At 38.3% G+C, this 14,329-nt stretch overlaps 2 protein-coding genes across 4 annotated transcripts in view; one reads left to right on the top strand and one right to left on the bottom strand.

The window, feature by feature from the left end:
• Positions 1-14,329, top strand: part of SRP54 (signal recognition particle 54) — a 248,683-nt gene that overhangs the window by 20,031 nt on the left and 214,323 nt on the right. The gene's annotated exons all lie outside the window — the stretch shown is intronic.
• BAZ1A (bromodomain adjacent to zinc finger domain 1A) overlaps positions 2,786-14,329 on the bottom strand; it is a 90,813-nt gene continuing 79,269 nt past the window's right edge. For all 3 annotated transcript variants that reach the window (XM_081830623.1, XM_006732227.3, XM_081830622.1), the window contains 6 exons: positions 11,321-11,568; positions 11,004-11,230; positions 8,567-9,036; positions 6,138-6,280; positions 4,228-4,315; positions 2,786-3,779 (listed from right to left, as the gene is read on the bottom strand). In XM_081830623.1, the coding sequence (XP_081686749.1) occupies positions 3,583-3,779; positions 4,228-4,315; positions 6,138-6,280; positions 8,567-9,036; positions 11,004-11,230; positions 11,321-11,568 (1,373 nt within the window). In that variant the 3' untranslated portion in view covers positions 2,786-3,582. The remainder of the gene's footprint in view (positions 3,780-4,227; positions 4,316-6,137; positions 6,281-8,566; positions 9,037-11,003; positions 11,231-11,320; positions 11,569-14,329) is intronic.

Below are 14,329 nucleotides of genomic sequence, written 5' to 3'. Positions count from 1 at the left end.
GACCTCTAGAAGCTGGAAAGAGCACGGAAATGGTTCTTTCCTAGAGACTTCAGGAAGAAAAGCAGTTCTCTGAAAACTTCATTTTAGCCCATGAGATTTGTGTCAGACTTCTAACCCACAACTAACAAGCTTATATCATCTAAGCTGCTAAATTTGTGGCAATTTGTTACAGCAGCAATAGAAAACTGAAACTGTTTCAGGTGTGTTTGTAGTTGCTCACTGAAGCATTCTTATCATGGTGCTTTATATTTTTCTTTTTTTAGATTTAGTTATTTCAGAGACAGAGAGAATGCAGGGGGAGGGAAGAAGGGGAAGCAGACTTCCGGATGAGGATGAAGCCCAACGTGGGGCTCCATGTGGGGCTCGACCTCTTCACCACGGAATCATGACCTGAGCGGAAACAAAGATTCAGACGCTTAACCGAGCCACCCAGGTGCCCCTATCATGGATGCTTTAAAATCTTTGTCACATAGTTTTGTCATCTTGGTGTTGGCATCTTTCTCTTTTTCATTCAGTTTGAGATCTTCCTAGTTCGTGGTGTAATTTTCGACTGAAACATGGACATTTTCGTATTATGACTCTGGACCTTATTTAAATCTTCTTGCTTCGCTGGCTTTCTCTGATCCTACTGGCAGGGAAAGCCTGGGAACTGCCTTATAATTGCCAGATGCAGTAGAAATCCAAATTTCCCACTCAGTCTCTTATGACACCAGAAATGGGGTTCCCATTATTGCTGGCCAGTGGTGTGAGGCTAGGCGCCTCCTGGTCTCCACTGACGCTGTGGGGGAGCAGGGAAGTACGTCACTACTGACTGGTGGGGATGAAAGTCCAGGCTCCCTTCTGAGTCTCCACTCACACCGCTTCAGTGGGGGTGTTGGGGCACCTCATTTTATCCTAATGAGGGTGGAAGTCTAGGCTCCCCACTTGATTTTTGCTGGGTGTGTGGGTAAGGCCAGTTTTTGTCTGTGGTGTTTGGCTGGAATGGAGTGTTATTGTCCAAATGCTTTGTCTTACTAGGCTGCTCCTTTGCCAGTCCTTTGGCTAGGAAAAGCTTTTGTCATGGCTTTTGTTTTGTTTGTGCCATTTAGAATTTCCAGATGCCGGCTTCTTCAGTATCATCTGGATATATGAGCCAAAAACAAAACCCAGGGAACTCATCACTCTTTCCTCAGATCCCAAGGTCCCCAGTCAGTCTGCCTCTTCTCCAACTTTCAGGCTTAAGTTTGCTTTATACATAACATCCAGGGGTTTTAGTTTTTAGTTTTATAGCAGGAGGATTAGGGAAAAGGATGCTTGCTTACTTCTTTATCCCAGAAGTAGAAGTGTGCCTAAGGATCATTTTTAAAGTTTTTTTTTTTTCCTCCTTATAGGTTTTTGGACATTTTAGAAAAATTTTTTTTCCAATCTACATTTTTTCTTTCTCTTTCTTTCTTCCTTCCTTTCTCTTTCTTTCTTTCTTCCTTCCCTTCTTTCAGATTTTATTTTTTTAAGGTAATCTCTACATCTAACATGGGGCTCAAACTCATGACCCCTGAGATCAAGAGTGGTATGCTCTACTGAATGAGGCAGCCAGGCACCCCACCAGTCTACATTTTCTTTCTTTTTTTTTTTTTTAAGATTTATTTAAGAGAGAGAGAGAGAGAGAGAATGAGTTGGGGGAGCAGAGGGAAGAGAAGCAGACTCCCTGTTGAGCAGGGATCCCCTCGTGGGGCTCGATCCCAGGACCCTGAGATCATGACCTGAGCCGAAGGCAGATGCTTAACTGACTGAGCCACCCAGGTGCCCCTAAATTGCCAAGTTTTAAGACAGACTTTCAAACTCAGTAATTCAGTAGTTAGCCAGATTTTTCCTTCTTAGTATTTAGTCTACAAGAAAAGCAAATATATAAAAATTAATATTAAAAAGTGAAGAATATTAAGTAATCAGATAATTTACTATTAAAGTGTAATTATATTTTAGAATTCTTTCCTGAATATTTAATATACTATTAAAGTAAAATTTTCATTTTTTAGAAAAGATTTTATTTATTTATGTGACAGTGAGAGAGCGCACAAGCAGGGGGAGTGGTAGGCAGAGGCAGAAGCAGACTCCCCACTGAGCAAGGGAGCCTCATGCAGGACTCAATCCCAGGACCCTAAGATCATGACCTGAGCCAAAGGCAGATGCCCAACCGACTGGGCCACCTAGGTGCCCCTAAGGTAAAATTTTCTAAGAAATTTGGTTATTGGCATATGAAATGATTACAAAAATACCAAGTTATAGTTGTGAACATATTCATGCAAAGAATCCAGAGAGCTGATCATCTCAAAGCATAAGAGAGAGACATGAAAGAGGGGTAACTACCCAAATAAATAAACCTAATTAAATGAGAATATAATATTGTCCAGATTTAGATGAGCAAATAGAGGGATCACTCTACTGCCTCCCAAAAAGGGAGGACATCTGTCTTTTGCATCCTAAAAGGAACAGCTACTCCTATGAAACTGAGGCCCCTCTGTATCTTCTATACCTAAGAAATAGCACTTTCTATTTTAAAAATTTTTGAGTGGTATTTTTTAACCAGGTAGGCATATTCCAAACTTTCTTTCTTCCTTTTACTGAGAATCCCTGTCACAGACTGCTACTGTTCCTCATGGGAGGTATCTTACTCCTCCAAAGGTTTGGGCTGAAAAAGATGCAAATCACTGCCATAGAGACTCACGTACAATAAAACATTAGTTCCTATGGTCAGTATGTATCATGTGTAATAGTTCAGTTCTGATTTGTAAAAATTCCAGATTCAGAATACTTGAAAAACATGTATCATTTTATTTGTACACTTAAAAAGTTGTACACAGAAACTTGTAATAGAGTTCTATAAAACTGGAAGAACTGTCAGGGAAAGGGGGGGGTGTTACCTTTTATTGATTGATCATTAAGGAAGTTAGAGAAATAAAACAAAAACACAGTAAAATGTTTAAAAAAATTAAAGAACATTTTCCAGGTACAAATTTTATAAATACAAAACAAATTCACAAATTATTTTGAATGCTAAATAAATATCTAGTTAATAAACTCAGACTTAATACCTCCAGCCAGCACTGGTACAGCACTTCAAGGATATAAAATTGGATTCATTCATGTGTAGTGTTGAAAGAATGTGCTCATTAAACAATTCTTAGACACATATACTTTTCTAAACTGTGCTATAATAGAAGATGTATCTGTATACAGATAAATCTTCCTTAATACCACTTCTAAAAAAAATCAATGACAAAATAAATCACAGGTGAAAAAATACTTTCAAAGATATTGGGACACATGAATGATCTCAAAATGTACAAAAACCTCTGTAAACCAGTACTGTATCCAATACATCTATCAAACTTATTAGATACTGAACAAAACTGTAGCAAAGGAAATCTTTCCTACATTCTCCTGAGTGCTTAATATTAAAATTGAGAATATAGTGCAGGCCACACTTCAGTGTGGTCAATCAGCTGTTATTGCTTTATATATATATGTCTGCTTTAGAGCATGATTTAATGTTCCATTTTCATGAACAATTTGTTTTCCTCAAATATATCCTTTAGAAGGACAAAATTAGATTCGTGACTTTTTTGCAGCTGGTGGTGTGCTAACTTGATCCACATTCCCAGGCGTGACATGGAGTCCAAGTTTTTGAGCCTGAATATGAAAAAATGCTTGAAGCCTAGTTCCAGCTTTTGCTTCACTTGTGTTACGAGGGTTGTACTCAAAGCAGTTCGAAAACATTAACTCAATATCATCGATAAATTCCGCTAGAAAGAAAAAACCAAATGAGATTAAAATAAAAGTACATAAACTCTAAACATAATTTTTTGTTTATATGATACCTGGAAATGTCATTAAGAAAATGGAAGCCCACTTTTTTCTTTAGAAATTGAAGCCTCTGAAACAAGGCAGCAGATCTAAAGCTTTTAAAACTGTTTAACTACAAATGCTTTAACATTGTTCTACTGAAACTATGCAATTATGTAATTAGGAATGTTACATAATTGCACACAACTTCTATTCAGATCAGATTCTACAAAATATCTAACTCATTCAAACCCCTATCCATCTTTCATCTACATAGACAAGCATTTTAGAGACCTCCTGGGATGCCAGCTACACAATCCGTTAATATACATCATTTAAATAACAAGAAAAACAGCAGTTACCTCTTTAAACAAAAATAATTATCAGAGAAAAACATAAATTACTTACATGCTAATTTATATTCACATTTGTTCACTTTTTCACGAATTATATTTAAGGCAATGGGCTTTTTGATGATGTCATAATAGTCTGGGACCTGTAAAATAATTCAAATATATCTCTCCTATAGAAAATTTATCAGAGATAAGTGGTCAAATATGTGAAGGTTCTGCACTTAAAAGCAACTGAATGTTAATCTCTGAATACTATTATTCCATTAAAACCACTTAATATGTTTCAGTCACTATAATGTTGTAGAAGCTTATTTGATACTATAAAAAATGACAACTTATTGTGAAAAGAAAAAGCTTATGATTCTGCTTGTGTGCTCTCTTTCTCTCTCTGTCTCTATTTCTCTCCACAGAGATACATATATGTATCTATCAAGTTATTTAATGAGCATTATTGCATTTGTAATAAATAATAAAATGTATGTAACAAAACTTAATTCAGCGCAAAAACTACTCAGGAAAAATGAGTTAGAGTCAAACTGAGATTTAATTTTTATAGGATGCTATTCAATGGTAATTAATCCTTCACATTCTTGCTCTAGCAATCTCAAAGTAGAATTCGGAAGGTATCACTTTTTCATTCAGAAGCCTTCACCTAACACACCTAACAAGTGAGACGCTTTATAATCTACTTGTGCCTCTCTAACACATCCGTTGTTCCATTCAAACTACCCATCATTTCCCATATTCTCACTTCTGGGTCTTTAACTTACCATGCCCTTTTCATGCAATGTCCTTATTTCATTTCTCACTGTTGATATTCCACCTATCTTTAATGACCAGACCAAACAGTTCTTCCATTAAAAACTTTTAAATTCCTGTTATTCCCTCCCTCCGAAATGCTCAAATCAATCTCCTTTTCTTCTCTACTTCTGGAAGTCCATTAGAACTTCTATTACAGGGGGATGGGGTAACTGGGTGATGGGTACTAAGGAGGGCACATGTGGTGATAAGCACTGGGTGTTATACGCAACTAATGGATCGTTGAACACTACATCAAAAACTAATGATGTACTATATGATGGCTACACAATAAAAAAAAAAAACTAACCTGATTCTATAATAATAAAAAAAAGAACTTCTATCAGCACTGTAACACTGTCCTATCTGCTGCAGCACACATCACGTTCTGCCCCCCGTATATAAATAACTCCAAAACCAACTCAAATGCCTTAGTTTTAGGCCATCTGTTTTCTAAGAGTACCTATCTTCCACATTAGTGTTTTCACACCGTGGTCTCTGGACCAGCGCCATCAGCATCATTCCAGACCTAGTGAATCAAGAACTCTGGGGTGAGGACCAGTTACCTGTGTTTTAACAAGCCCGCCCAGGTGATTCTGGTGTACGCTGAAGTTTAAGAACAGCTGTTTTGCGTAACAGAAGTCAATAATAGCACACAGTTGAATCAAATCTACTCATACTCATTACACAGAATAAACACACTGAAGCTATTTCAACATTACTGTCATCATGCATGAGAATCAGTCAGGGTTGGAAGGGGCTGAGGAGAGAATGCTCTCGAATGCCCTTGCTTTCAGTGTAGAAACTAACTTTCCAAGTGTTTAAAAAACAAAGTATATGGTGACTAATGGGTGGTTTTGACTACCTCAAAGTTGCCAAGCAGACTAAATCAGGTAATGTACATGAATACATTTTATCAGGGTTTTTTTTTTTTTTTTTTTTGACAGAGAGAGACACAGCGAGCGCGGGAACAGAAGCAGTGGGAGTGGGAGAGGGAGAAGCAGGCTTCCCGCTGAGCGGAGCCAGATGTGGGGCTCGATCTCAGGACCCTGGGATCATGACCTGAGCCGAAGGCAGACACTTAACGACTGAGCCACCCAGGCGCCCCTATCAGGTTTTTTTTTAAATCTAATTTTATTTTATTACGTTCAAGTTTAATGATATTACCTGGATTTTGGAAACGAGTCTCAAAAACGGCCAGCTGTCATCATGCCGTACCAGTTCCACAACAAGTTGTTCAAAAGCAGACAGTTCATGAACTCCTCCTTGTCGGCCTGAACTCCTTCGACTCAGGGTCATAGGAGAGGATTCTAAATAAATAAATAATTTTAGGTGATGACAAAGCAAAATATTTGATCACTACAAGCTAAATGGGTATAAAAATACAGCCTAAATTCAAACAGAAAATTGATATTCGATATATAGTGAGATAAATTAACTTACATTCTGAAACACAAAAATCTGGACTAAATATTCACTCTTTCCTTTGTTTTAAAAAAGACTTTATTATTTATTTTTATGATTATTAATTTTTTTAAAAAAGTTTTTATTTATGTAATCTCTACACCCAACGTGGGGCTTGAACTCACGACCTCCAGATGAAGAGTTGCATGCTTTTCTGACGGAGCCAGCCCAGTACCCCTAAAGATTTTATTTTTAAGTAATCTTTATATCCAATGTGGGGCTCAAACTCACAACCCCAAGATCAAGAGTTGCATGCTCCACTGACTGAGTCAGCCAGGTGCCCCCACTATTTCCTTTCTGATCATAAAATTTCCAAATTAATTAAACATTCAGTGGGAACATGTTGTAAAAACACTGTAATATAAAAGAAAATTCTTAGAACACAAAGTTTATAGATTATTTTTTAGCCCATTTTATTAAAAATATTTTTTCAGGGGCGCCTGGGTGGCTCAGTTGGTTAAGCGACTGCCTTCGGCTCAGGTCATGATCCTGGAGTCCCGGGATCGAGTCCCGCATCGGGCTCCCTGCTCGGCAGGGGGTCTGCTTCTCCCTCTGCCCTCTGCCCTCTTCCCTCTCGTGCTCTCTGTCTCTCATTCTCTCTCTCTCAAATAAATAAATAAAATCTTAAAAAAAAAAATTTTTTTTTCAACTATAATAAAAAGCAAGCAAGCAATTCTCCAGAATTTCCTGAAACACATACTTGGGAAAGCAACCTCTTCAGATCTAGCAAGTAGGCCTCTTTATAAATTACCTTGCATAAGAGAAATGTAAAGTTTAATAACGAAGTAAAAGATTATCTTAAAGATAATCTCCCTATTTATTTGAGGGAGGGAGAGGGAAGGAGGGAGAGAGAGAGTGAAAGAGAGCAAGTGGGGGGGGGAGCAGAGGGAGAAGGACAAGCAGACTCCACGCTGAGCATGGAGCCTGAGGTGGGGCTTGATCCCACGACTCTGGGATCACAACCGGAGCCAAAATCAAGAGTCAGTCCCTCAACCGACTGAGTCACCCAGGCGCCCCTCTTATCTTAATTTCATATGGGGACTTCCTTAAAGCAAAATGCTTTCTCGTAAAACCTAAGGTATATATAACAAAATCTAAAGTGTATGAATTAGTATAAAAGGGTAGCATAGTTCATATTATGAATTCAGGTGTTTAAATTCTCTACTTAAATGTAAATGCATACATTTCCCCCTTCGTTTGTCACTGGAACCAGGTTAGTAATTTTATAAATCAATCAAAATTTTTTTTTCTTAGCAGAGTTTTTTAGAATACAAATGTTTTGGTATACTATGTTTCCAAACAGCCTGAAGAAGAGCAAAACTGATAGGCAAGGGGATAGGAAAAGCTAAATTAGATCTTGGTGCCAAATTACCTGATACAACACCCTTCCACCACCCTGACAATCTAGTGACTGCATAAACAGACTGTCTTCCATTCTTTCACCAAATGAACTCCTTAATCCTGTCATGTATTTGAATAATGCAATACAACCTACCTATAGTTCTTCAAGGAACAGTATCATTTTTTATGTCTAATTTCATTTTCTGGAACTATTAAAGTTCTATTACTACTGATATTAAAAGAAAAAAAGAATAGAATCGAAGAGATAAATAGATTATTATTTGGATAAAGATTACTATAAACAATAATTATCAAAATTAAAAAGATAGCCGATGATCACTCCCTAACAATATTACTCCCCCATTTCTCCCCTGACCCCAAATTCAGTATGTCAGATAGGAACCTTCCCAAATAACCGAAAGTAGCTTGTCTAGGTGATGATGAGTAGGTGTATTTTAAAGGAGAAAAGGGTAGAAGAGAATGAAATGTGTTATAATGGGTTCTACTGACACTACTGAAATATTGGCCAAATCTCCCCATTAGAAACAGGACGCTGCAAATTTCTCACAACTACCTTGCTACCCTACTAGAAAAATACCCATAATTTACCTTATTCCCCAAATAGCTGCCCTTTCGATAAATATTATGCTTCAGGCCAGGTTGCTCCCTAATCACTTAAGTCTATTTTAGTCACAGCCTTTAAAAAATGATGCAAAATATCTCAACACTCAATCTTCCCAAATGATTCCATTTTCTTAGGTAAGAATAATTTAAATTAGACTTCTTCATACCTGTAGATTGTCTTTTCCTTCCTCTTCTCTTGGATTCACTATCTTGGAGAGAAAGTTTTGGAGTAACATTTAGAGATCTTGACTTCTCACTTGACTTTGTGGCAATGACTCTGAAGTTAGGGAAGTTGGGACTATTTTCTGGTGTATTATTAGCACTCTTCCTGCCTCTGCGTTTTCTACGAGGACTAAGTAGTTCCACAAATACATCTGCTTGCAGTGGGCTGTAACTCTGGCGAGTAGAACGACTGGCAATTCTTAAAGATTTAGTTTCTGTTGGAGGGGCAGACTTTATCTTTCTAAGGCTTCTACCAGTGGTTTTAGAGGAAATAGTTGTTTTGGGTGTACTCTGCTGACTCCTTGAAGTGTATCTTCCAGGATCTTGTCGTTGGCCACGACTTGAGAAAGAAGAGCTAAGTCTCCCTCTTGTTTTAATTGGCAATCTAACTTGCGGTCTTCCTCGTTTTGGTGGGCTGTAAATATTGTTAGAAAACATAATTATTGTACAGAGAAATGATGCACATAAGATAATTTCTATTCCCCTTGTTCTACTCTTCAGCCAGTGAGTTCTACATACATTTCTTTGGTGTCCTTATGCTACAGGAGACCATCACTCTTCATTACCACTGATGCTGAGGTAACCTACAGGCTTGGTCAAAGTAGGCCCTAAACCTGTGGTTCCTGAATACCATGCTAAGAATCTCTTTGCCACCTTCTGATTCTTACTGTAAAATATAAAACTAGGTTCAATCTTTTCTCTTACTTTTATTCTTAGTAAATTCTACCCCCAACATGGGGCTAGAACTCAAGACCCTGAGCTCAAGAGTTACATGCTCCACTGACTGAGCCAGCCAAGCACCCCTAGGTTCGATCTTTTAATTGCCTTTAAGTTGTAGACAAGGATGAAACAACCCCTTTAAGCCTCTTTTTATCCATCTCCCCATATACCTGGACTTCCAGTCTACCTAAAGTATTTCCAAGAATTTTCCAAATTCTTTACCTTTTTTTTTTTTTTAAAGATTTTGTTTATTTATTTGACAGAGAGAGACACAGTGAGGGGGGAACACAAGCAGGGGGAGTAGGAGAGGGAGAAGTAGGCTTCCCGCTGAGCAGGGAGCCTGATGCGGGGCTCGATCCCAGGACCCTGGGATCATGACCTGAGCCGAAGACAGATGCTTAATGAACGCCCCAAATTCTTTATTATCTTTATGTTTAACATAAATACTGCCCTTACAATCTACAGGGAAGACGGCTCCTGCTAGTTGGAGCGAGTAAAAAAATAACTTGCTTACAATAGATGCGGTAGCTCTCTCTACTTATCCTCTGCAGACTGGCCTTTTTGTACCTTGTCAGTTCAAAGTTGCCCTTGCTTTACATCCACTTTCCTGATTCCACATGAATGGGGTTCAAATGTTAAAAAGGTGGGGAGGTCTTAGGGACAAATAAGGGGGAGAATACTCCAGTGCTGCCACAGCAGGAATAACCAGGCCCCCAACACATTCATTAGGCCTGGGTGACACAGCTTGCTAAGCTGCAGAATATCTGGTTATATGGTAGTATAGGAGTTGTTTCTGGATGCTAATGTGGAAGGAGTATAATAATACCATGTGCCTACTGGCTTCTCTCTCTCTCCATAGATGCCAAAATCACCAATATTTGAGTATAACTCCTTGAGAAAGCAAGAGGGGCACTGGGAAGCTGCATTCATTCATCTTTACCTCATCAATATCCTCATCAAGCAGCTTATTTGCTGCTTTAGGCATAAAATTAAGTAAAATCAAACTTGATGGGGGTCTGAATTGGTATTCCTGTCCAAACGTGAACTCATATTTGATTTTATGATCTGGCTAAACTCACAAAGGTATTACACTCCCTCAGGAATAACTTCAAATGCTTAGAAGACTAAAGCAAGGATAACTTTAGGCCACTATATTACACACCAGTTTTTAAAAAGTTATGGGACATTGGGGAGGGTATGTGCTATGGTGAGCACTATGAATTATGTAGGACTGTTGAATCACAGACCTGTACACCTCTGAAACAAATAATACATTATATGTTAAAAAAAAGAAGAAGATAGTAGGAAGGGAAAAATGAAGGGGGGAAATCAGAGGGGGAGACGAACCATGAGAGACTATGGACTGTGAGAAACAAACTGAGGGTTCTAGAGGGGAGGGGGTGGGAGGATGGGTTAGCCTGGTGATGGGTATTAAAGAGGGCACATACTGAATGGAGTACTGGGTGTTATATGCAAACAATGAATCATGGAACACTACATCAAAAACTAATGATGTAATGTATGGTGATTAACATAACATAATAAAATAAAATTAAGAAAAAAAAAGTTATGGGCCCCAATCATTCCATTTGTATTTAAGTAGTCAAGAGACTGTCTAGTTACGACTCACAAACTCTCATTTTATTGCATATTAGGACTTACCTGACTTCTTCCTCTTCTTGAGAGTCATCTTCATCTTGTTCTATCTCATACTCCTCCTCCTCACTTTGACCCTCTTCATCATCATCATCAACTTCATCATCCTCACCTTCCATACTGTCTTCCATATCTTCATCACTTTCCAAGGATGGTCTCTGTCTAGAGGAGAGTCTCCTAGAACGTTGCTTTGGCCGACACTCTGGACAAAACCAATCTCCTTCAGGCACAGTCTTGACAAATCACAGAAATGATTAGTCATCTGTCACTCAAAACCTCAACCACTCAATTCTAATCTAAGAAGTAGAAGAGGGAAAAACTACCTTGAGCTTTGGTCGAACACAGTAGGTATGATGACCCCGATCACAGCCATCACAAAGTACCATGTTTTCAGCATCGCCCTTCTTTCGGCATATCTTACAACGAGCATTCAGTATAGATTTAGACCATATCACGCTACGATCCAAGGTGGACAGATGAAGAAAGACTTGGGATAGACTAGCAGAAGCGAGGAGAGACTCTCTCCAGCGGTCCAGGACTGTTTTGTAAGAACGCCCACTGTCACTGGCATCTTAAATGAAAATGTAAAGTGATTTAAGTTTCTAGGCAAACCTTAGATATCTCCTAGAACTATTTTCTTGGTATTTTAAACAGGTTAGATTTTAAAGTTCTTCTAAAACTCAATAAAAAGATCGTGTTGATATTAAAAACAAAACCTCATGTTCAAGAATATATTTGCTGAGCCACACCTTGTTTGTGACACAAGGAATTACTTAAATCCGTAGATCAAAAGCTTTGGGATTCCAATAGTTAAAAAGAGAAAAATAACTTAGGCAATATGTTCTCAAGCTAGTCTTTGTTATCAATTCTTGACCTGACTTAGAGAACTAGCTAAATATGATTACAAGTCAGTTACTATCCATTTGAATCAAGAATATTGTTTCCTCTTTTCAGATAAAAGATGGACTACTCTCTAAGTTAAACATCAATCATGTATGAGGTTTCTTTGGGGCTGATGAAAATTTTCTGAAATTAGATCGTGGTGAATGGCTATACAACCGTGAATATATTAAAACCCACTGAATTACACACTCTTTAAAAGGATGAATTTTATATATGTAAATATCTCAACACAGCTATTACTGAAAATATCAATTATGTAGAAATGCCAACTCTATTGTCTTCTATCTCTAAGAAAATATTTTTTAAATGAGGTAAATAAAAAAATACTAATACCCCACACTTCCCAAAAGAACTTTTAGCACCAATATTTACATAAGAACATTTGAAACTTTCTTTCATTAATAACATCATTCTTTTGTCTTCTGGACTAAAAAACTTATTAAGAGTCATTTGATTAGATGGCATTAACTAGCCAGTCTATCATTTTACATTGGCATGTGATTTCTCTCTTCAATTAATCTTCAATTATTGCTACCACTTTAGTTTTCCTGACATTATGGTTAATTATGAAAGGACTACCACATAATGTCAAAATTCTACAAGGTATATAAGACTCCATACATAGTTTGTTTCTATTATGACATATTTCCTACTATTATCCTCGAAAAAAAGTCCTCTTGGGCAGTAGCATAATGGTTAAGGAATGTAGGCTCTGGAGTCAGTCTGCCTTGAGGTAAGTACTAGCTCCCCTAGGTGAGTGAGCTGGGTCAAGTTACTTTTAACTCCTCTGTGCCTCAGGCTCCCCCCAACAGTAATATGTAGATAGCATCTACTTCTGAGGGCTGTTGGGAAGATTAAGTAAAGAAACGTAAAATACCTGTCCTGGAGTAAATACTGTTACTGTTACCATTATTCCTGCATTATACTGTCGCTCCTACGTGCAACAATTTAGAAGATACGAGACAAGTCTATTCTAGGTCCCTACATTTAAGAAATTTTTTTTTTTTTAAAGATTTTATTTATTTATTTGACAGAGAAAGACACAGCGAGAGAGGGAACACAAACGGGGAGTGGGAGAGGGAGAAGCAGACTCCCCGCCAAGCAGGGAGCCCGATGCGGGACTCGATCCCGGGACTCCAGGATCACGACCCGAGCCGAAGGCAGTCGCTTAACCAACTGAGCCACCGAGGCGCCCTTAAGAAATTTTTTATATAGCTGGGAGAATGAAGATAAACACAGGAATTGAAGTCATAAATGAGCAGACCTGCCAAACCCTAGTAAGTCCTGAGCTCCTGTTTGTTGGGCAGGATGAGAGAGACAGGATGTGAAATCTAGGGCTCATCCAATGTGCTGAATCCTTTCTGAAAAGCTAGAACTCCAAAAGGCTATACCCTTAAGCATCAGGGTGGAAAAGGGTACCATGAAGAAAGAAAGTAGCCAGGAAATCTGCTTTTCTGGACCTTGAAGTTGGATGGAAAGGGAAAATAAATCTACCCTGAGAACATGTAACTACAAGCAATGCATTAAATAGTTTAAAACCTGAAAACACCTAAGATTTTTTTTTAAGATTTTTATTTATTTATTTATTTGAGAGAGAGAATGAGATAGAGAGAGCATGAGAGGGGGAGGGTCAGAGGGAGAAGCAGACTCCCTGCTGAGCAGGGAGCCCGACGCGGGGGCTCCATCCCAGGACCCTGAGATCATGACCTGAGCTGAAGGCAGACGCTTAACCGACTGAGCCACCCAGGTGCTCCAACACCTAAGATTTTTAAAGTGGTCCAGATTGGTACTGACCTCAGTTGAATGACAGAAACAAGTACAAATCTTTGCAAATTCTCTCTGAAGAAATTTCCATAGATGAAGTTGTGAGGAATGAGAGTTAATAGTCAAAACCCACAATCACATGTGGAAACAAAACATTAGAGGCAAGAGCCAGCAGAATCTGACCCATAAAGACCGGAGAGATTAGAATTAGAGAATATAAAATAACTATTTTAATATGTTTTAAGAAATAAATGTCTGAAAATGTAAGTAACCAAGCAGTTTGAAAAAGCATTAAGAACCTCCAAAAATAATTGAGGGCGCCTGGGTGGCTCAGTTGGTTAAGCGACTGCCTTTGGCTCAGGTCATGATCCTGGAGTCCCGGGATCGAGTCCCATATCAGGCTCCTTGCTCAGCAGGGGGTCTGCTTCTCCCTCTGACCCTCCCCCCTCTCATGTGCTCTCTCTCATATAAATAAATAAAATCTTAAAAAAAAAAAAAAAAAGAACCTCCAAAAATAATTGAGAGTAATAACTCAATGACAGCAGGAAAAAATGAATGGGTCAAATGGTTCTTCAGGTAAAGCTAAAGAGAAATATTAGCAAAGTAGGAAATAAATGCAATAATACAGTCCATTTGATTTATTTCCACCCTCTCATTTTGTGTTT

This window comes from Leptonychotes weddellii, chromosome 9 (assembly GCF_054177405.1).
Source record: "Leptonychotes weddellii isolate Sample4059 chromosome 9, ASM5417740v2, whole genome shotgun sequence".
NCBI classification, from domain to species: domain Eukaryota; kingdom Metazoa; phylum Chordata; class Mammalia; order Carnivora; family Phocidae; genus Leptonychotes; species Leptonychotes weddellii.
The sequence above is the reverse complement of the archived record's forward strand: the minus strand, read 5'-3'. Positions and strand labels throughout refer to the sequence as shown.